The sequence below is a fragment of the Panthera uncia genome, chromosome A2 (genome assembly GCF_023721935.1).
Source record: "Panthera uncia isolate 11264 chromosome A2, Puncia_PCG_1.0, whole genome shotgun sequence".
NCBI lineage: Eukaryota > Metazoa > Chordata > Mammalia > Carnivora > Felidae > Panthera > Panthera uncia.
Window position 1 is genome coordinate 70,820,201 of NC_064816.1, and position 23,835 is coordinate 70,844,035.

Here is a 23,835-nt window from a genome sequence, read left to right on the forward strand (position 1 = left end):
GTGTAGAGAGTAGTAAATAAAACTTAAAAAAAATTATTATTATTACTATTGTTAAAGTTATCACAGGACACCTATGTACATTAACTTTAAGTCTCAATTAGGTACTTTACCTACTAGTTCTATTAATTCAAGGTGGGAATCTCCATTAAAACACTTCAAATGAAAAAGCCAAAGTTAGCTTGCTTCAAAATAGGTACTGTTTCCAGTTCTGTTTTGTTTTTAAAGTAAAGGTTTTTAAGGATCTTGAATTATTGACTCGTTAAATCAACATGTGTACAAATAGCTCTGAATTTAAAAACAGGAAAAAATGATTAGTAGCTTTCAAGGACTTAAGGAATACACCTAAAACAGCACCAAAACTAAGCACAGAAATACTCTCTGAAAGCCCAAACTTCGATATCCATTATAAAATCGGCACTTACCTCATCATACATGAACTGTAGAGTCAGAGCGGACTTGCCCACACCACCACTGCCCACCATGATGACTTTGTGTAAGGCCAAAGAATTCTGACCCTTGGGCTTATTTGCAGCCATCTTGTGTCAAAGAGTTTTCAGCAAAGGCTTAAGAAGAATCTAGAAGAATAAAAAAAAAAAAAAAAAAAAGTAATGCTCAGTACAGTCTTCCTCAGAATTCCAAGTGTAGGAAAGAGATAAGGTGTCCTTGGGCTTCAAGATACTAGTTTTCATTCTGCGGTGATTTTCAACAAACGGCAAACGAAGCATGCTCAAGAATCACTTATGATGGGGCGCCTGGGTGGCGCAGTCGGTTAAGCGTCCGACTTCAGCCAGGTCACGATCTCGCGGTCTGTGAGTTCGAGCCCCGCGTCAGGCTCTGGGCTGATGGCTCGGAGCCTGGAGCCTGTTTCCGATTCTGTGTCTCCCTCTCTCTCTGCCCCTCCCCCGTTCATGCTCTGTCTCTCTCTGTCCCAAAAATAAAAAAAATAAAAAAAATAAAAAAAAAGAATCACTTATGAGAGAACACCATGACAATACAAGTATGTGACTCAAGGGCATTTCTCCTACAATAGCTAGTTTTCAGTAATGAGCTATGACCAAAGGTGAAAATTTTGCAGCACAACCACACGCTGACAATAACGAAGTATTAGATGTATTAGAACATCATCACACAGATTAGGAAAACAGGCTTACCAATCACTTGGTCTTCATATTAACCTTTATTGGCAATAATTAAAGAGATGTTTCTTCTAAGTCTAGGAAGAAACAACTGACCAAAAAACACACAAAAACCAAGGTTGCTGATCGAAAGGCTTACTCACTGTCAGTTTATAAAAGAAACCTCATGCCAGTAACTTGGTAGCAGAATTAGACAGAATCCAATACTGTAGATCAGAGCTCCCAAGGGACATCGTGGAGGAGATGGCCGATCTGACTTAAATCCCTGGACCCAGTGCACCCTCAGTTTCTTCAGAAAGTGCATTTGTTTACTGCCCTCACGTGCTTAGTGTGTGGAGACCGGATCCTCTAGAGGCTGGGGTGCTGCTGTACACTAACGGCACCCCGTCACTCTGGCTCCAAAGCAGGTCTCTTGGCCGGGAGGTCACGGCAAACACGGGGCTTGTGTGGAGCCCAAGTGAGGAGCCTTTCTGTTACTAGAGGCTCGAGGGGTTGCGGGTGGCTGCAGCACCCTTCCTTCTCAGCGTCTTTTGACTTGTTTTGGTCCCGGGACAGCTTTCCCAAATTGCAGCTCACAGGACCACACCTGATCCTGCCTGCCTCTCCGTCCTGTCCATCTCCCCACTCGGCTGCATCAGTCCCACGCCGGCCTCCTTCAGTTCTTCAGATGCTCTTCTGTGCCTCTTGGCCCTTGCCATGCAGTATCCTGTATTTGGCATATTCTTATGCAAGTTGGTTAAGACCTCTCTGTTTCTGGATCTCAGTCTTACCTGAAACTCGACCTAAATTACACTCTCCTCTGCCTTGTGCGCTCATATAGCATCTGATACTTTCCCTCACGACCATTATCACGAGCTGAAATTGCTTGAATGTGTTAGTTGCTTAATATGGGTCTTCTTCCCAAACATACCAGAAGCGGGTTGAATACAGGGGCCATAGTCTAGTTGGTTTACTTTATGCTTAATGTGACTAACATGGCTGGGTAAAGTCAGCCACTCAGTACGCATGTGCTGAACGAATAAACAAATGTTCTCAGTCTGACAACCTTGGGGAGTAATTTAGACTGTACTGGTATTAAGTAGCCATTGCTACTAGAGATTCAATCGCAAGTCTGGGCAAGGACAGTCTACTGTGGGTCTGTGCCTCACACACTGGCTATAAGCCAAGAGCTGGGCCCTTCTCAGGCTCTGCCCAGAAATCACGCCCATATGACTATTTGCCCAAACAGAAAAGTCTTAAAGAAAGAAAGAAACAACTCATAATCTTACTACCCACTTAATATGAACATGTTATACTTTGAGACTGCTTTCAATCTACGTGGAGCGTAACTCTGACACTATCCGTGCAATTTCTGATCCCGTTCTTATTTCTGTAACATTTTAGCAGAAGCAGTTTGCACTGTGAAGTGTATTGTAAAGACTCTACACTTGGAGGCTAGCAGTTTCATCAACTCAACAGACAAGAACTGAGTCCCCCCCTTTTTCCTGGGTACCAAGGACATGATCATTAGATTGTGAATGACTATCACTGCTCAGAAATAGTGAAAAATATCAGTGTATTTCGGATAACTGATAGCCTTATTCAAATAACTAAAAGCCTTAAGTATACTAAGCCTCAGTAGCTTATGGAACATGCTCTTGCTGGTGTTCCTATATAAATCAGGAAATGATCTTCACTATTATGATCCTTACTTGCTGGCAGCTATAATCATTTCATGACTATGTAGCTACGGATTTTTATCTATCTATCTATCTATCTATCTGAGTGTGTGTGCATGCATGAGCTGGGAAGGGATAGAGAGAGAGAGAGAGAGAAAGAGAATGAATCCCAAGCAGGCTCTGTGCTGTCAGCACAGAGCCCGATGCAGGGCTTGAACTCATGAACCCGTGAGATCATGAAATCAAGCATCAGTCGCTTAGCCAACTGAGCCACTCAGGAGCTCCTACAGATGTATTTAAAGTCACAAAACTGAATGAACTCACTTTGGGATAAGATGAAGATGGGTAAGAGAAGGCAGCAGAAGAGATATCCCTGAGACAGCTCAACAGACTTGTTCAGGAGGAAAAGTGGCCACTCAGGAGGAAATCCAGTAATTGTACATAGAAACTGGTTGACTGTCAAATCCTGCTGGGAGACTGAGCTGAGATATAAGAAGATAAGAATTTACAGAGAATTGATTACTAGATTTTGGCAAGATGGAGATTGCTAATAACCTTGGGGAAAGTCATTTCACCAGTGAGGTAGGAATCACAGCCTGAATGGGGTGTGTTGAAGAGAAAACAGGAGGTACAGAAATGCACTTTTTTACTCTGAAGATGAAGAAATGTGGCCATAGATGGACAGAGTTTTTGTTTGGTTGCTTTTAAAACGTTATTAATGGATGTTCATATGATAATCATCCAAAAGAGGCAGAAACACATTAACACCAGAAAGGATAAAAACCATATCGTCATCTCATTAGATGCGGAAAAAGTATTTGACAAAGTACAATATCCATTCATGAAAAAAACTCTCAACAAAGTAGGTTAGAGGAACACACTTCAACATAATTTTTATTATATATATATATATATATATATATATATATATATATATATGGAAAAAATACAGCTACCATCATTCAGGAACAAGATAAGGATGTCCACTCACCACTTTCATTCAACATAGTATTGGAAGTCCTAGTCACAGCAGTCAGACAAGAAAAAGAAGTAAAAGGCATCCCAATTGATAAAGAAGAAGTAAAACATTCACTATTTGCAGATGACATGATGCTCTACATAGAAAACCCTGCAGACCACCATAAAACTACTAGAACTGATAAATGAATTCAGTAAAATCGCATATAAAATTAATATACAGAAATCTGTTGCATTTTTACACACAAATAAAGAAGCAGCAGAAAGTGAAATTAAGAAAACAATCTCATTTACAACTGCACCAAAAATAGTATGATACCTGGTGAAGGGGAGGGGCAGAGGGAGAGGGAGAGAGAGAATCGTAAGCAGGCTCCACATCCAGCACCAGAGCTCAGAACTCTGGGCTCGATCTCAGAACCATGAGATCAAGACTTGAGCCAAAATTAAGAGTCAGATGCTTAACTGACTGAGCCACCCAGGCGCCCCTACTGTTCAATTTTTTAAAGTGATGTGCTAGAATAATACTATAGAACCTATTTGGTTAGGGGTGGGTTTTGAGTTTTCAAGCTGTTTTTCTCTGCTTCGTTCACAAATTAGACACCTACACCATGCTCAAAATATTCATTTAAATATGAATTACCTGATTTTTCCCCCTCCTTCTCTTCCTTCCTCCATCAACAAAGGCACTGCTTTTGGTGCTGAGGCTATGGAGTTGAACTCCACAGGTCTAGGGTCTTGCCTCATGTTTAGCTGAGGTGTATGCATACTGTATGAATTTCCTGTTGCTGCTGTAACAAATTACTACAAACTTATAGTGGCTTAAAATAATACAAATTTATTGTATTACAGTTCTGGTTGCCAGAAATCCAAAATGAGTCTTAAGGCTCAATAAAGGTATCAGTTGGACAGATTCTTTCTGGAAGCTCCAGAGGAGAATGTATTCCTTGCTTTTTCCAGTTTTTAGAGACTGGCACTCCTTGGCTCTTAAACAGTCTTAAATCTCTTTGAAAAAAGAATTACATCTCTTGGCTACATCACAACAATCTCTGCTTCTGTGGTCATACTGCCTTCTCTTCTACGGTAGTCAAACCTCCTTCCACTTCCCTCTTAAAAGGAGACTTGTGATTACATTTAAGGCCCACCAGAATTTTCCAAAATAATATCTCAAGATCCTTGATTTAATCACAAAGTCCCTTTTGCCATAGAAAGTAAGATTCACAGATTCCAGAGATTAGGATATGAGTATCTCGGGCCATTATTCAGCCTACCACATAAAGTGGGTCAAGGTGCTTCAGACCACAAACCTTCAATCCAAATTCTAAACTCTCTATTTTAAACTTTAAGAAGTTTTCTAGAAACGATCAACCTAGTTCTCCAATACTGAATAAAGAATACTCTTATCAAATAAGGTATCAAATATTCTCTGGCCACCAAAAGTGAAAAACCCAATGATCTTCATATTTCCAGAGCTCATTATCTTTAGACTTTCCTAATAAAGGTACTTATTATTAGTCTAGCAAAAATATTAGCTGGTAAATTCTTTAAAAAAATTTTTTTTAATGTTTATTTATTATTTTCATAGAGAGAGACAGCATGAGCAGGGGAGGGGCAGAGAGAGAGGGAGACACAGAATCTGAAGCAGGCTCCAGGCTCTGAGCTGTCAGCACAGAGCTGGACGCTGGGCTCGAACCCAGGAGCTGTGGGATCATGACCTGAGCTGAAGTCGATTGCTTAACCAACAGAGCTACCCAGGTGCCCCTCTGACTGGTAAAAGTTCTTAATGAGAGATTCTTTGTCAATAAAGAGATTAAATGAATCATTTACTTCCCCTCCTATTTCAATAGTGCATTAAAAGTTTATGATCACCAGAAGTTCAGTTCCTATCAAACCATTACTAATCACATGTAGGTAGAGGCCAAATTAGTGACTCACTCTCAGAATATAAAGTATTTCATACAACAACTCACCCATGGCACTCCCTATCTGCATTAACAGTATCTGCTCAATAAAAAAATTCCAAGGAATTTATTATAAAATTAACAATTTCAGAAGAATTAGAATATACCTGACCAAGGAAACAAGATACACTATTCCTTTTTGAAAGAGTTTTTTTTTTTTTTTTTTTTAAGACTACTTAGGTTTATTACCAGGCACAAATAACAATATTGGTATATTTTTCCAGCCATTTATTTTATTTTATTTTTTAATTAAAAAAAATTTTTTTTAATTTTTTTTTTAACATTTATTTATTTTTGAGACAGAGAGAGACAGAGCATGAACGGGGGAGGGTCAGAGAGAGAGGGAGACACAGAATCTGAAACAGGCTCCAGGCTCTGAGCAGTCAGCACAGAGCCCGACGCGGGGCTTGAACTCACATACCGCGAGATCATGACCTGAGCCGAAGTCAGATGCTTAACTGACTGAGCCACCCAGGCGCCCCTTTTTTTTCTTTTTTAACATCTTTTTTTTATTTTTATTTTTTAACGTTTATTTATTTTTGAGACAGAGAGAGACACACAGCATGAACAGGGGAGGGTCAGAGAGAGGGAGACACAGAATCTGAAACAGGCTCCAGGCTCTGAGCTGTAGGCACAGAGCCCGACGCGGGGCTTGAACTCATGGACCACGAGATCATGACTTGAGCCGAAGTCGGCCGCTTAACTGACTGAGCCACCCAGGCGTCCCCCCAAATTTTTTTTTCTTAATGTTTATTTGTTTTTGAGACAGAGAGAGAACATGAATGGGGGAGGGTCAGAGACAGAGAGGGAGACACAGAATCCGAAGCAGGCTCCAGGCTCTGAGCTGTCAGCACAGAGCCTGACGCGGGGCTCTAACTCACAGACAGTGAGATCATGACCTAAGCCACAGTCGGAAGCTCAACCGACTGAGCCACCCAGGCACCCCAATTTTTCCAGCCATTTAAATAAAGCACAGGTATTATCAATAGTGTTTAATGCTCCAGAGTATGGAAAAAGCTTCCAAATCCTCCTCAGAGAGCTAGCTTAACATTCATAAAGTTCTAACAAAGAGATAATAAAGGAAATGTAGATTAACTGATCTATCATGTGAATACAGTGCAAAAATTCTAAATAAAAAATGTTACCATATAGAATCCAGCATATTAAAAGAATAAACCAAAGTGACCAAGTAGAATTCAACCAGATATTGTAAGAATAGCTTTATATTTTAAGAAGTCAATAGAATTCCTCAAATTGATAGAAGAAAATAATCATATTATTATCTGTATAAAGCCTATACTATTTGTAAAATCCAAAGTCTGCTGCTCATAAAAACCTTAATAAAGTAGAAATTTATTGGTACTCACTTAATATAGAAACTGGCTACCTTAAAGCCCACACCCTAAAAGTATCATTGTGCTTCATAAAATAAAAGCATTTCCATTAATGCTTTTTTCAGGAATAAGAATGTCCACTATCACCACTCTTTGGCATTGTTCTGGAAGTGGCATCTGATGACATCAGAAAGAGAAATAAGGAGCAAATGATCATTATTAACTGATAATACGATTTCATACTTAGGCCAAAGGAATCAACTGCAAAATTGCTATCAAAAAGAGATTTCAAAGGGTAAATGGTTCTATACCAAATATGTTGTATAAAGAATGAATTTCTTTTCAAATAAACGGTTAGAATGTATAATGGAAGAAGGGGCCAAAGCAATTAAATGGGGGAAATGACAATCTTTTCAACAAATAGTCCTGGAAAAATTGCATAAACCTTAGGAGGAAAAGAACCTCTACTCATTTCTCACCCTGTGCCAAAAAATTAATTTGATATGTATGATAGACTCAAATGTAAAGCTAACATATAGTCTTCAAAAAACAGAAAAGTATCTTTGAGACTCTGAGGGAAAAAAAGATTTTTTAGAGAGGACACAAAAAATATGAAGTACAAAAGAAAAAACTGAAAAACTGGACTATCAAAACTAAAATCCTCTACTCATCAAAAGGGACTGATGAGAAAATTAAAAGGTAAGCCACAGGCTGGGAGAAAATATTGTCAAAGGACTTGCATCCAAAATATATAAATAACTCTAACAAATTAATAATAAAAATATAAGCAACCCAGGGGTACCTGAGTGGCTCAGTTGGTTAAGCCTCCGACTTTGGCTCAGGTCATGATCTCGCAGTTCGTGGGTTTGAGCCCTGCATCGGGCTGTATGCTGACAGCTCAGAGCCTGGAGCCTGCTTCAGATTCTGTGTCTCCCTCTCTCTCTGCCCCTCCCCTACTTGTGCTCTGTCTCTCTCTCTCTCTCAAAAATAAATAAACATTAAAAAATATATATATATAAACAACCCAATAAAAACTGGGCAAAATACTTGAGCTTCATAAACACTTCATAAAAGATATTTCTTTGTCCAAAAAGTTCATAAAAAGTTGCTCAATATCAGAAGGACATTCAAATGAAAGTCACAAGGATACACTACTTTATGCCCACTACAATAGCTAAAATTAGACTCCACATTGAATGTAGGAAAGGATGTTGAACTTTCAGAACTCTCATGCCTTGCTGGTGGGAGTATAAAAATGGTATAATCATTCTGAAAAATGGCAATTTCTCAAAAAGGTAAACATAACACATACCCTATAACCCAAAGTTCTCCTACATTTTACTCAAGTGATATGAAAACATCTGTCCACAAAAATACTTGTACAAGAATGTTCATAGTTTTCTTCACAGTAGCCAAAAAGTGGAAACCAAATGTCTAACAACAACAACAACAATATATACAGAGAGTGGAAGAAAAGACTCGATTTACAAGAGCACTCACAAAGAGTACATAACAGAGAATGAAATGAACACAAACTGTGTAAGATATACATGAAGACAATTAAATAATGTATTTAGGTAACTTTATAAAGGGTGACTCAAATAAATGAAGACAGATCTTGTTTTGGGGCAAGAAGATTGTACACTGGTAACAAAATTTTGATAATAAAAGACTATTAACTTTTAATATACGAAAATGTATTCACAATAAAAAAACACCACCACTGAATCAAAAGACTAATGACCTGATTTAGGAGTCATCTGATCTATCTTCTAGAGTTTTCTTTACCCTGAAATTTGTGAAGGTAATTTTTTTTAAGTTTATTTATTTTGAGAGAGAGAGAGAGAGAGAGAGAACGAGCAGAGAGAGTGCAAGCAGGGGAGGGGCAGAGACAGGATCCCAAGGTGTCAGCATAGAGCCCAACACAGGGCTTGAACTCAGGAACCATGAGATCATGACCTGAGCCAAAACCAAGAGTTGGACGCTTATTATCTCATTGAGCCACCCAGATGTCCCTGTGAAGGTAATTTCTGATGTTGAAAACTGGCTTTTTTTTGAAAGGCAGTGTGGTATACATACAATAAAATCATCTTTTCAATGAGTTTTGATAAATGTAGTCACGTGACCACTACCACAGTCAAGATCCCTAACGTTTCCATCACCCCTAAAATGTACTTCTGACCCCCCTGCAGTCAATATCCCCCCATGACCCCATCCCTTGGCAGCCACTGATCCAATTTCAGTTCCTATTGTCTTTTCCAGAATGTTATATAAATTGATCATATTGTATGTAGCTTTTTGTGCCTGGTTTCTTTTACTCAGCTATGGCTTCTGAGATACATCCATATTGTTACATGTACCAGAAGTGCATATACCTTTTTTTTTTTAACGTTGGATGGTATTCAACTGTCTGGAAATAGCACAATTTGGTTACCTATTCACATTTATTTGGGTTATTTCATTTAAAAAATTTTAAAGATGAAGAAGCTATACACATTCATATACAAGTCTCTGTGTGTGTGTGTGTGTGTGTGTGTGTGTGTGTGTGTGTATCCCCCCCCCCACCCCCCCGCCTCACTGTGCACTTCTTTTGGGTAAATACCTAAGAGTGGGATTGCTAAACTGCATGGTACGTTTGTTTAAATATGTTTTCCAAGTGGTGTACCTTTCTGCATTTCCACTAACAAGTAGGCGATTTCCAGTTGCTTTACATAGGGTACTGTCATCATCTAGGCAGTCTAGGACATCAGCATTAGTATTTCATTGTGGTTGTAATTTGCACTTTCCTAATTACTAACCATGTTAAGCATCCTTTCATGTGGTTATCTGCCATCTATATAGGTCTTTGGTGTTCAAATCTTTTGCCCATTTAAAAAAAAATTTTTTTTAGTGAGTTGTAAGAGTTCTTTATATTTTCTGGAACAAAATTTTTTTTTTACCAGAAAATATTTTCTCCTAGTCTGTGGCTTATCTTTTCATTTTCTTTACATGTTTTTTGAAGAGAAGCTTTTATTTTGGCGAAGTCCAATTTATCATAGTTTTGTTTCATGCTTTTGGAATCCCAATAAATCTTTGACAAATTTTAAGTGACAAAAAAACTATTGTTTTTAATATTTATAAACAAAACTTTATTAATTAGTCATTATTAAAAAGAGAAGGTGGAAGGAAGTCCAGGTGAAACAACGTTAATAGCAACTGACACCCTAAAGTCTTCCTTCATTTTGAAGAATACAATTAAGCTCTATATGAGCAGCATTCAAAGTTAGAAAGTCCCTGCAACACTGTTTTATTTTTGAGATGGAACAACATAATATTTTCCAACTATTCAAGCTTCACTGAATAACAAGAACACAAAATTATAATAAAGACTGAACTAAGGAAAGTAATACTATTTTAAGGTTACAGTAGCTGGAAACTGCTTAAAGATGGCTTAACATTTTGCCTTGTCTGAATAGTAAAAGTTATTTACATGACTTGCCAGACACGTCAGATATCAAAGCACAGACCTAAAATCACAAAGGCTTGAATTACTTTATCTCCTTGGGCGTCAGCTTGTTTGTAAAGCCAATGTTAACATGAATAAAACAGCGTATGTACGATAAGCATCTTTTTATTTAGTTTTAAATGTTTATTTTTGAGAGAGAGAAACAGACAGAAAGTGCACATGTGAGCAAGGGAGAGGCAGAGAGAGATGGGGACAGAGGATCCGAAGCAGGCGCTGTGCTAAAAGCAGACAGCCTGAACCACGAGATCATCACCTGAACTGCCCCTACGCATCTTTTTAGAAGATAGTACCTTTAATGCAGCATATATTCAGCCCCCATTCAGGGCAAAATTACTAACAGCAGCACAAAGGTAAAACCCTTGCCACAGTTAAAACTAACAAAAATTTTCTAGAACAAATGAGGAAGTGATGGCTAAGCGAAGACTTGAAAGACAAAGCAATAGTAGACCAGGTGAACCTGGGAGCCATGGTTGGAGATAAAGCTGTAAGAAGTAAAAAGGGCCAGAAACAGAACCTTATGTACCAGGAATGTAATGATTTTTGTCCTCAAAGCAGTGGAGAACCACCAGGAGTTTTTAAGCGAGAGACTATGACTCAGAAGGGAGAACAGCTAGAAGCCTACAGGGCCATGGTGACTTGAGTGTGGACTAGGGAGGTGCTGATGAATTCAAGAGACACTAAGGGAAAAGACTCAACCAATATGGGGACCTATTAGATGTGTGGGGTGAAGGAGAGGGGAAGTTCAAGCCAAATTACTTAACTCTCTGACTAGAGTGGGTGGACATGGGTAAGGAAAAGAAGAAGCAACAGCCTTTTGTGGGGTAAGGGTAGGTGGTGAGAAGAGTTCATGCAAGGAAATGATGGAAATCACTTTAATAGTTCAAAATAATTTAAAAATTGAATCTAAGATTGTATAGCTGAAATATAAGAGGTTTTCTCACTCTGGCCCCAGTAGTTTTGTTAGCACATTATGACTTGATTTCAGTAATGCCGAGAAATAAGTAACAGGGTGAAACCCGAAAGGTAAAAGAGTAAAAAAAACCTATAAACTACTATCGATGGCTATTTTAACATTTGTCTTTTAACCCCTAAGTGTGCTTTTAAAATAAGATTATGTACTTTAGAAAAACATTAAATTGTTAATACTTATAAAGAATATACATTTTGCTTCTATATTCCTATGCTAACTCTGGGAGGATAAATAACAGTAACCATTTGAATTGTGAAACATGTGAATATGTTCCTTAATTGAAAATTAAATAAATTAAATGTTTTTACTCAATTTACCAGGTACAAAACTGCATGAAGAAATAATACTCAGAGTCTGGATGCTTAGTGATCTAAAAAAAAAGTATAATTTGGATAAGTTATACCTGCTTTAGGTTCTACTGTGTATGAGCTATAAATTAGTGTATATACACTCTCAGTTTCTTCTTGATATATTTAGGAACTTCATATTGTCTATGAAAGCTTTGCTAATTAAAAAAAATGCAACCAGAAAAAATAATTGAACTAATCCTGTCTGAATTATCCAGCTTAAAAATTATTCAACTAAGTAAGGCTTAGATCAAACTTAGACATTAGAAGAAATATTGACAAAAAGTTTAACAGTAAACAGTCATAAGCACATAAAATATATTTTTTAAATATTTATTTTGAGAGACAGAGAGAGAGAGAGAGAGTACATGCATCTGTGCAAGCAGCTAGGGGTAGAGAGAGGGAGAGAGAGCATCTCAAGCAGGGATAGCATAGAGCCTGACATAGGGCCTGAAACCACAAACCTCAAGATCATGACCTGATGATCAAGAGTCAGGCGCTCAACCGATGACGCCACCCAGGTGCCCCACTAGCACACGAAATATTTTTAAGGCATCAAAGTTTACATGAAGACATCTGTTAAATTCCACTTTTTAATGCATTTTTCACTAGTAAGTTAGCTCTCTCTTTGTAAAGTGGCTTCTCTGATCTTTTGGCTTATTATTTCGCTTCCTGTTTCTTTTTCCTATGCCCGTCTTCTGAGTCAACACAGAATTATTCAGAGTCAGGTATTGTGCTAGGCATTGGAGGGCAGGAGTGGGTGGGCACATAGGTAAGTCAGGATCCCCAACTTCAAGGATTTTACCATGAAGTACAGAGACATGGTGGGGAGGAGGTTAAGTTATAACACAAGTTTGCCTTCTGCATCCCTTTCCACTTAAGTCATACTTGTTTTTCTGTGTTGTTTTGTTGACCTCATGGCTGTAATTCTTAATGGCTATTTAGTATGTCATTTTGTGCATGTGCAGCAGTTCACTTACTGAGTCGTGTAAGACATGACAGCCGTTCAGAATTATTCAGTATAACAATTAATGACCATCTATTTCTATGTTTAAAATGCTTTCCATGCTGTTTCCATTAAGAAACAGAAATTGAATGAATGGATTGTTTAAGGTTTATCAGGCATAATGTCCAACTGCTTTTCAAAAGTTCTGTATAATTGTTCACAACATTCCTATTAGGCAATTGGTATTCTTTAAAAAAATCTGCTAATTACATATTAGGAAAAAGATCTCATTGTTATTTCTAATTCCATCTTTGATTACAGGAGGAGGGTGAATTTTTTTCTATGTATTTGGTTATTTTGTGAATTGTTAATTCATAATTGTTAATTCATTTATAATTCCAAGTCACCACTGACTAGGCTTTCTTTCCTCTAGCTTCCCCAGTCCATCACAGCAGGTTTCCTCCAGTGGTGGAGAGATCTACTTCCCATTACAGATCTGGAGAAGTCAAAGACTCCATGTTCACTGTCATTTTAATGGGTGTGTTTCCTTCAACGTTCGTGGGCAAGGAACAGGTCAACAGGTTGGATTCTTCTTCAAATATCAAAACAAGGAGAGTTTACCATGTGTCACTAACACTTTCACTGCAACTCCTAATCCTCCTCAGGCTGAGAGTTTAAAAAGAAACTTTTTTCGAAAGCAGATTTCCAAAATTAGCATGGGAACCAATGTTGTTGCAGCATTTGTATGGGTAGGGTGTATGGGTAGGATGTCTAGTTGGCTCTTAATGCATACAATCATAATATCATGTCCTATCATCTCTTCTGCTCGGTTCCTCCTGAAAGCATAGATTCCTCTCGCAGCCTCTCCTCATGGGTATGCTGGACCGGGGCTTCCTCCACCCTGGCCCACCCATCAGTGCCATCTGTTTCCTGCCTTCTAAAACCTGGAAAGTCTCTGCTTTGCTCATGGCCACTCCATCTGCTCCTACTCTCAGTGCTTGTGAGTTTACAAATTTCTGTTTATAAATTTTATTTTCCTCTGTCATGTCACAGGAAGTTGGGGACACAGAGGAGTCAGTCTATTGGCTTTCAGTACAAATGAGTTAAAATCTTCAGTTGACTTATTTGGAATCCCAAATATTTCAAGTTCAGGAACTTCGAAAATCTCAACTAAAGAGTCTAGTTAAGATAAACCTCAGTTTTAAAGAATGCAATCAATTTTAAGTATTCAGTATCAATTATCAATTTTCAGTATCAATTTTAAGAATAAATAGGTTTCCTGATATAAGTGACCAAGTAATCACACAGAAAGAAAAAAAGAGGTCAGCCAGTGGTCTTCACTGCTATAGAAAAGTGTTGATATGATTTTTTTTTCTAATGTTTTCTTTATAGCATTGGGACAGCTTAGCTAAAACTAAGAATTTATAAAGGGACATATTGATCCGTCATGCTCTGCAAATTAAGTACTGAAACTATTTTTATAAATCAGTAACTTAAAGCTAAAGATCAACTCTACAGCAATAAAGAGAAATTCCCTTTGTACCAACTAATCTCCACAACAGCTCTATAATAGACCACTCGCTGAGTTTCTATTTTGTGGAAATACGGTAGCCAATTCTTTTCATTTATTTTTATTTGGAGGGGGGGTCCGCAGTAACTTTATTTTAAGAGAGAAACCAGGGTTCAATAAGTCTACATGATTGGAGCAGATAGTGGTTATCTTTCCAAAGGGTGAAGCCTGAGCCCAGCTGGCGGCACACAAAAGGTTAAAACCAGAGCCCAGATACCCTCTTTCCTGACTCTGCCCTGCATTGCCCACTCGTGACGTGAGATGAGACACTGCACAACTGCACTGAATGAAGTTAAGGGGTCCAACTGGGCAGAGGCAACATCCCGTCAGGAGACAATCACTAAAGAGGATGCTGAAATCCAGTGCAGTTACCTCTTCCATGCTATTCTTTGATAAGGAAAGTGAGGGTATGGGATGAGAAGTAAATTATGCACTTCTTCAAATAAGTCAATCCTATAGGATGGGGCTGACAGTCCATCAAGCAGCAGAATAGGATGAAAATCTAGGCTAGTTATAGATCTCTGTGTCTCAGGAAAAGAACAGCAATAATAAGGGAGAAGAGAGCAACATCAAAATGTCTGAAAGTATTAAAAAGAAAGGCCTTTTTTCTTTTTACTTTTTTTTTTTTTTTTTTTTTACATTTACTTATTTTTGAGAGACAGAGAGAGACAGCATGAGCAGGGGAGGGACAGAAAGGGAGGGACACACAGAATCAGAAGCAGGCTCCTGGCTCCGAGCTGTCAGCACAGAGCCCCATGCGGGGCTCGAACCCACGACCCATGAGATCACGACCTGAGTCGAAGTCGGACGCTTAACTGACTGAGCCACCCAGGCGCCCCTTATTTTTCTTAAATAAGACAGGAAACATCTTTTATTTTCCTCACTGCAGCGGCAGCAGTTCATGAAACACGGTTTCTGGAACGAGGTCTGTTGATAAGCTTGCCCCATCACCAGAGGACAAACACAGGGCTGACTGCTCATGTTAGAACTAGGTCTTCCCACAATGCCTCTTGTAGGTGCTCTTCTCATTCTAGAGCTACAGAGGTGCCCCCAACACCAAAAGGTGCTTCTGTTAAAGCTCCTGATCTATTGCACTGGCGTGATCGACAGGTTTTTTGGGGGCTCTATCTTGCACATGTACACTCTTTTGGAACACTGGAATTAAAGGATGAGCAGGAGTTTGGTTTTGAGCCACAAAGTTTCAGACACCAGCCACAGATGCCTCTGCCCCATTTCACTACATGTTCTTTTCTGAAAAACACATTCAATGGTTGAGTGTTAAGTACTGTGGTTGAAAGAAATGACTTGCTCACCACCATCCACCCTCCTTCTTCCTCTGTGTGAATCTCACAACCACAGAGGCTGTAGACAGGAAGGTGGTCTTTGTTCCCTCTAACCAGGGAAATTACTTGGTGACCTAGTAAGTGGCATGGACAAGGTAGTCCACGTTGCCTGAGGTGATCATTTGTCAGGGAGATGGAGAACTCCTCGGTCAGCCTCTCCACCTGCTCGAGCTTTAGTCCCGTGAAACCAAACATGCCCATCTGGTCAGCAATGTGCTACCAGTTGTGGCAGGAGCCCTCCTTCTTGAGGAGGGAGACCAGCTGAGTCTGCACGCTAATGACGTGGTTGGCCATGCCTTTTACTTCCTGCAACCATGGTTACTGCAGGTCAGGGCTGGTCAGGATGGTCGAGGCAATCCGTGCTCCACTGATTGGAAGGTTGGAATGCACCAGACAGATCAAAATCTTCAACCGTGACCCCACCCTGTAGGCTTCATCAGCATCTTTCCCGACTACAGTGAACGCTCCCACACACTCACCAAATAAGCCATGTTCTTGGCATAGGATTAGCAGAGACAAACATGAATGCCCTGTTCAGTGAAGTGCATACAGTCCAGGCATCCTTGTTGCCATCATCCCTGGCAAAGCCTTGGTAAATAGGCCATGTCGAGGAATGCAAAGAGATTGTTTTTCTTCACCACTGTTGCTCTATCCTTCCAATGCTTGGGGCAAGGGTCCTCTTCCGTGGGGCTGTGGGCACGGGTATGCAGGAGAAGGACGCTTTGCTGTGGCATTTTCGAAACGTCCTCTTTAGCGCCTGTGAAGTCAAAGCTGCACGTCTTGGGGTTAGAGTACTGATTAACCATGTAGCCGCAGGCCAGTGTCCCTGAAGATGGGCGTGTGATTTCCTCAGAAGCGTTCGGGCAGAAAGGCAGCTCAGCTGAACTTAAAAAAAATCTTTGCAGAAAACTGGCTCCAATCTTCAAGGCCCCAGTTTCAGAAACAGTCTGCATAGTGACATACCAGTTACTTTTCAACGTTTTGCTGTTCTCACCCAGGGCTAGTTCTGCAGATGCCTCACAAAATTCAGCAAGTCTCACAATGGGAAGGTATTCTTTGTCAAATACTTTGCAGCAATCTGGGCCTCTGCCTTCCAGACACTAGGGAGCACAGAAGGCTTTCCATTATCATCTCAGTAGGCACCAACTCCCAGACTGATCTGTTTGCTGTTGGTGTTTCTCTTAAAGGCTCCTGTGACTCCCAGGATGGGATCTGGGAGCCCCATCTCCATACGGGTCCACCAGGAGCCGGCTCTGCCAGAGGCCACAGTGGTGAGGCCTGGGTGGAAGGTGGTAGTGACCCTGGACAGGACACAGCCAGAGAACAGCAGGGCCAGGGCAGGTGGCAAGAAGGCAGTGGGTAACTGCAAGGCAGAGTGGAGGGCCAGCTGCCGGTTCTTTTTAAATAGCAACAGGGAGCCATTCAAAACAGAGAAAGAAAGAAAACACGAACTAGTAACCTTTGAAATTCTGACTTGCTCTTGTGTGCGGCATCACACATCCATCCATTCACATTAAGCATTTGGTACGTACTCTGTGCGGTTTACTGTAGACGTATGGCACAGCAAAATGACAGGAAATATCACGGTTTTTAATTAAAAACTCTAACAACGAATATAGAAAATAGACTAAGCTTATGTTTATTTCTTTCTTTGTGTATATAACTCAAGGCTTTATTTTTATTTTTATTTAAATTCTACTTAGTTGGGGTGCCTGGGTGGCTCAGGTGGTTAAGCATCCGACTTCGGCTCAGGTCATGATCTCACGGTTCGTGGGTTCAAGCTCCGTGTCGGGCTCTGGGCTGACAGCTCAGAGCCTGGAGCCTGCTTCGAATTCTGTGTCTCTGTCTCTCTCTGCCCCTCCCCAACTCATGCTCTGTCTCTCTCTGCCTCTCAAAAATAAAGAACCATAATTAAAAAAAAAAAAAAAAAGAAAAGAAAGAAAAAAAGACTTGGAAATTCCTTGAAAATCATGAAAACATCCTTTAGCACCTAGATTTTCCTTCCAAAGATTGAGTACTGATAAATCTTAATTTGAGATTTGATCATATCTTACAGTTAAAAATGACTAATTTGTTGAGTCATGAAAATAAAGTTTCAGTTCATGACTGTATAATTGACTATATGAAAAACATACCGGTCTGTATAAAAGAACTTGTACATTAAAAGAAAAACAACCTGAAGGGAAGATTCTCTCACAGGTGTTTTAGTAGGTGTATGCGCTAGAGTCATCTGGGGAACTTTTGAAAAATGCACTTACCCAGGACCCATGCATGAAGATCCTCACTGAACGAGCTAGGATGCGGACAGTGTATATTGTAAAAGGCTGACCTGATCATTCTAATTTGTATCTTGGTTAAGAATCATCACTCCATATTATCATAAAGTTGAACTATATAAAACTGCCAACATTAGATTTCTTTTTTTACTTAGAAATCAGCAATTTCTATGATTCATTTATTTTATTATTTTTTAAAATAAACTTTATTAAACAATTTTTTTTTAATGTTTATTTATTTTTGAGACACAATGCGAGTGGGGAAGGGCAGAGAGAGAGGGAGACACAGAATCCAAAGCTGGCTCCAGGCTCTGAGCTGTCAGCACAGAGCCCAACGTGAGGCTTGAACTCACGAACCGCAAGATCATGAGCCAAGCCAAAGTCGGACACTTAACTGACTGAGACAGGCAGGCACCTCATGACTCATTCAATAGATAGTGGCCTAAGACTAAAAACAGCTAACATTTACTGAACATACTACTTTGTACCAGGCACTAAGTTTTGTGCACCTGTTGTTGCCAGTTTTATAACACTAGCCAAGAAGTGGGCAAAGACATCCCCAGACTTTGTGTGGGGAAGTGAGGGGGAAAGAGAGGCAGTTGAGAAGGGGAGAAGGTGAGTCAGGGATGATACCACAGAGCAAATCATCATTGTATTTGGAATAAAGACCACTGGGGTTCTCGATGGATCGATGGAGGCAGAAGAGACCAGACAACAGTAATTTAAAACAAGTCCCTGGGACACCTGGGTGGCTCAGTTGGTTGAGCATCCAACTCTTGATCTGGCGCAGGTCATGATCCCAGCGTTATGGGATCGAGCTCCACGTCAGGCTCCGTGCTGAGCATGGAGCCTTCTTAAGATTCTCTTTCTCCCTCTGCCCCTCTCTTGAGCTCATACTCTCTCTCTAAAGTTAAGAAATTAAATTAAATAAATAAAACAAGTCCCACATACAGCAACTGCCTATGTGGCCAAGGAAAGGGACAAGACTCCTCGGTCATTTCCAATACATCTAACAGGCAGAACATGGAACAGAGTGTATGTCAAATTACTCTAAGCAGGAGTGGGTGGACGGTGAATGACAGTGGGTATCAGGGGTTCATTGGGGATAGTCATGGCTCATCAGGGACGGTTGGGAATCATAGGCTGGGAAGTAGACCCACACACAGGTAAGCTTTCAATCTCTTCAAACTGTATCACCAAAAGCCAACCATACATTTAAAATTAAAACATTAAACATGTGCACCTAAATGCAAAATAGGGGTTAGAAGCAAAGGTGTTGCAGCTCATTATCACTTAAGGTTACAGGCTTCAGCACAGACGACAATTTGATGCTCAAAGAGATAACATTCGGAAGGTCCAGGCTCCACAGAAAGTGAGATTTACCCAGGGATTTCATCCAGTAAAATATCTCCTTCAGTATACTAGCCTCTTTCTTCCAATTTTACACGTGATAGGATTTTAACAAATTATTTTCATTTTTACCTAGAAGTTTCACTGCAAGATGTTTTTTAAATCAAATAAACATAATGCAACTGAAGAACCACAGAAGGAAGTCTTAAAATATTCTTAATCCTCTCATTTTTCATAAAAGGAAATAAGGGCTAGAGAAGAGTTAAGTCATTTGCAAGAAATTCCACAGAAAGTTGTGGTAGAGTTAAAACTAGGAACTGACCCAGGACGGTATGATCCCGCAGAATCTACGTATCTGTGCCAGTGCAGTTAGAGCAGGCATACAATCACTGTGTACTCACAAATGACTTTAGAAGCCAGTATCCCATATCCTCATTCTCTTGCTCTATCCCAAAACCCGGAGTTCAATTCAAGGGATGGGCTGAGCATGTTTATTAGTAACTGGTACCCACTTACAGGCTTCCACAGTCACCAATCCATCATACTGGATGACTGAGTTCAAGTAACCTCCTGAAGGACTGGTCTCATGTGATCTAGAAATTTCATGTTATGCCAGGTGTTGAAAAACATGGTCTGGGTTAGGCAGTGGCCGGTGCTGTATGACGACACAGAAACTTGTTCCAGTAAACCCTCTTTAACAACAAAGGATCCTGTTTCCAGATAACTGGCTGCTGCTCAGAAATCACATTTCTTCCTTTCTGGGTTCTTGCCATCTCTTGCTATCAGGAGATGATATCAAGAATCAATAGTGCCTTACAGAGAGTCATAACTAATTCCAAATTAGTGAACCTTGACTCAAAACGTTTGAAAGGAAGAAAAATAAAATAGTAAAACCTCTTACAGGCCATTTTACAAGATTTCCTACTGAAAACCAGCAAGGATGAATAGATGAAGCCTGTATTTAGTTCCAGTAGACTAAATTCTTAAGCCTAAATATAGTTGTCATTCACATAAACCCAAGAAGCAGAAACAGGAAAGTTCAGGTAGTTCTGAACTTTGAATTACTAGTTCTATTTCAGTTGAAAGGATGCAATTATAATGTATAAAGCTTGGGAATACATTTAAGATACTGGAATAAGAGTTTTGACCCTGCCACCCCAAAAATTATGTATTAACTAAAATACCAAAGGGACTCAACGCCCCTTATTGTTAATAATGTCTGCCTTTTTATGTAACTATAACCTATCACAATAAAAAGTGAAATTAGTTTGACATGGCTTAGCTAAAATTCTTCAAAGACTCCGTAAGTGCTCTTAGGTTGAAATCTAAATTCTATAACATTGTCTCCTTATACCACGTGCCCCTGATCCCTTTTTTATGCTTCTCCCCTCAAACTTTATATATCTTAATCCTATGCATTTTCCAATTTCTACTAGTGAAGTATGTGTGGACATTTGGGGGAGTTTGGGTGAGGGGGGAGTATGGATTAAACAATAACAAAGTAGGTCGTAGGTAGTTGAACAATGATACCGAGGAAAGATTAATAGGCCCTGTAGGAACTGGCATGACACAGGACTTGAAGCAAAAGATATACTTGAAGCAAGTTTACAATGATCACATGTTCTGAAAACTATGTCCAGATCTACTTATCATTTTTTAAGTAAAACAATAAAACAGGGATTATAGTATGAAGAAAAGATTAACAAGTAGGAAAAGAAAAATTTTAGTGATCAAGTTTAACTACTGTTATTCTATAAAATTTTTAGAATTTTATGTGTAACAGCTTTATTGAGGTGTAACATATAATAAACTGCACATATTTAAATATGACCCACCGTAATCCCCCCTAGCATTGCCACACCCCTTAATACATTGCTCTGTTTTCTATATAAATTAATTAGCATTTTCTATAGTTTCTAGAATTATGCAGTATGAACTCCATCAGGCTTCTTTCACTCCATGTAATTTTGAGATACATCCCTGTTGTTGCCTGTATCAGTAGCTCTTTTCCTTTTACTGCTGCACAGTAGTCCACTATACAGCGTTACTACAATTCGTTTATCCATTCATCTATTGGTGGACATCTGGGTTGTTTACAGTTTTTGACACCTGTTGACAAAGGTGTAAAAGGCAATGCAATAAAGAAAGGACAGTTTTGTGGTTTTGTTTTTTGTTTTTTAAGTATGCTCCATGCCCAGCTTGGAGCCCAATGTGGGGCTTGAACTCACAACCCTGAGATCAAGACCTGAGCTGAGATCAAGAGTTGGATGCTTAACTGAGCCATCAAGGTGCCCTCAGATAGTCTTTTCAACAATGATATTGGAACAATTAAGATATCCATATGCAAAAAAATGAACTGAGATCCATATTGCAAAACTTCTAGAAGAAAGCAGAGAGTTAGGCATATGACCTTGGATTAGGCATATGACCTTGAGTTAAGTAATGATTTCTTAGCTAGAATGCCAAAAGCAAAATCCACATAAGAACAAACTGATAAACTGGACTACCTCAAAGTTAAAAACTTCTGTTCTTTAAAAGACAGTTAAATAAACAATTACAATCATCGACTACATTCCCTACAATGTGCCTTTTATTCCTATGATTTATTCATTCCATAATGGTGACAGATGGCAACTATATTTGTGGTGAGCACAGCATAACATATAGACTTACTGAATCACTATATTATACCTGAAACTAATGTAACATTGTGCCGACTATATTCAAATAAAATCAGTTTTTAAAAACGTATTTTCTGCCTTCAAAAGATAAAAGTTAAGAAAATGAAAGGATAGAAAGGTCCCAGTGGAGAAGCTGAAGTCAACGTGGAATCTGAATATTCGAAATAGATGCAAAACTGTCTCAGCATGGCAGACAAGTAAGTGCACTGTTGTGGGTGATGGTGCCACTGGTAAAATGTGTCTCCTGATACCCTACCGGACACACTTCCATCTGAACATGTACCAACTGTTTTTGACAACTATGTAGTCATAGTTATGGTTGGTGGAGAGCCATATATTCTTGGACTTTTTGATGTAGCAGGGCAAGAGGATTATAACAGATTATGACCATTGAGTTATCCACAAACACATGTATCTCTAGTCTGTTTCTCACTCTTTTCTCTGTCCTCACTCAAAACGTGAAAGAAAAGTGGGTGCCTGAGATAATTCACCACTGTGCAAAGACTCCTTTCTTGCTTGCTGGGATCCAAACTGATCTCAGAGATAACCCCTCCACTACTGAGGAACTTTAAGAATCAGAGAGGCCTGTCACTGCAGAGACTGCTCGCAGGCTATCGAGTATATGGAGTGCTCTGAACTCATACAGCAATGCCTATGGAATGAACGTGTTTGAGGAAGCAATACTGGAGGGCCCACAGCCAGAACCGGAAAACCCGCAGGTGTATGCTGCTATGAACCTCTCTCCAGAGCCCTTTCTGCGCAGCTGGTGTCAGCATCATACTAAAAGCAATGTTTAAATCAAACTAAAGATGAAAAATTAAAATTTGTCTTTCCAATAATGACAAATGCCCTGCACTTAACCCACATGCGCTGGTGTGAGACAAGGCCCATAGGTATGGCCCCCTTGCCTCCCCTGATACTAGTTAATTCTGAGTGATTCTGTACTGTCAGAAAAGTGATAAGTACTAGTTTTTGTTCTGTTGTTTCCCCAAAAAAAAAAAAAAGTTTTCGTTGTTGTTTAAGAGAGAGGCCCGCTTGTGATGACTCTGTAACAACTAATTTGGGTTGCTGAAGCTTCTCCCCGGTTCCACTGTGGAGAGTAATCGGGGACATCTTGGTGGTATTTTTTCTTTTCCATTTTTAGGGTGTGTGCTTGTTTTGTTTTATTTAGTCTTTAAAAAAAAGTGTCATCAACCAGTGGACAGCCCTTAAGGGGAACAGGACAAAACTGATTCCACATTCCACTTCCTAGATCTAGTTTAGAAAACACGTCCCCAACCCCAGCCCCCACCACCCCACTGGTGCTCTTAGGAAGGTGTGTAGTAATGGCCTCATCAGGTAACACACTCCTTTTTGAGAGGTGACTCTTCTGCCTCCCCTTGGGTAGGTCCAGTATTTGATGAAACCCATAAAAGCAGGTGCTACCTGATTTGCCCCTCCTCTTTTCTGGGATGCACTTTACATGGGACTGTGACTTCCAAGGAGATTTGTCTGCCATTTGCTGAGCTTTTTTTTTTTAAGCTAATTTCTAACTTCTTTCACTGATAAATGAAGAAAAGTATTACATCCTTTGGGATATATCTAATGGATTGAGTTTATAATTTTAAAAAATATTTTTCCCCTTTCAAAAAGAAAATGAGAGGCGCCTGGCTGGCTCAGTGGGTAGAGCATGCGACTCTTGATCTCAGGGTTGTAAGATCGAGTCTCATGTTGGGTATAGAGAATACTTAAAATCTGAAAGAAAGAAAGAAAGAAAGAAAGAAAGAAAGAAAGAAAGAAAGAA

The 23,835-nt window shown here is 39.5% G+C and overlaps 1 protein-coding gene and 2 pseudogenes across 1 annotated transcript in view; 1 reads left to right on the forward strand and 2 right to left on the reverse strand.

Moving 5' to 3' along the window:
• Positions 1 to 23,835, reverse strand: part of RALA (RAS like proto-oncogene A) — a 71,256-nt gene that overhangs the window by 16,024 nt on the left and 31,397 nt on the right. Inside the window, exon 2 of the mRNA XM_049642768.1 lies at positions 423 to 575. Coding sequence (XP_049498725.1) covers positions 423 to 536 — 114 coding nt within the window. The 5' untranslated portion in view covers positions 537 to 575. The remainder of the gene's footprint in view (positions 1 to 422; positions 576 to 23,835) is intronic.
• LOC125930402 (aspartate aminotransferase, mitochondrial-like) lies at positions 11,622 to 17,237 on the reverse strand (annotated as a pseudogene).
• LOC125930403 (cell division control protein 42 homolog) lies at positions 19,133 to 23,430 on the forward strand (annotated as a pseudogene).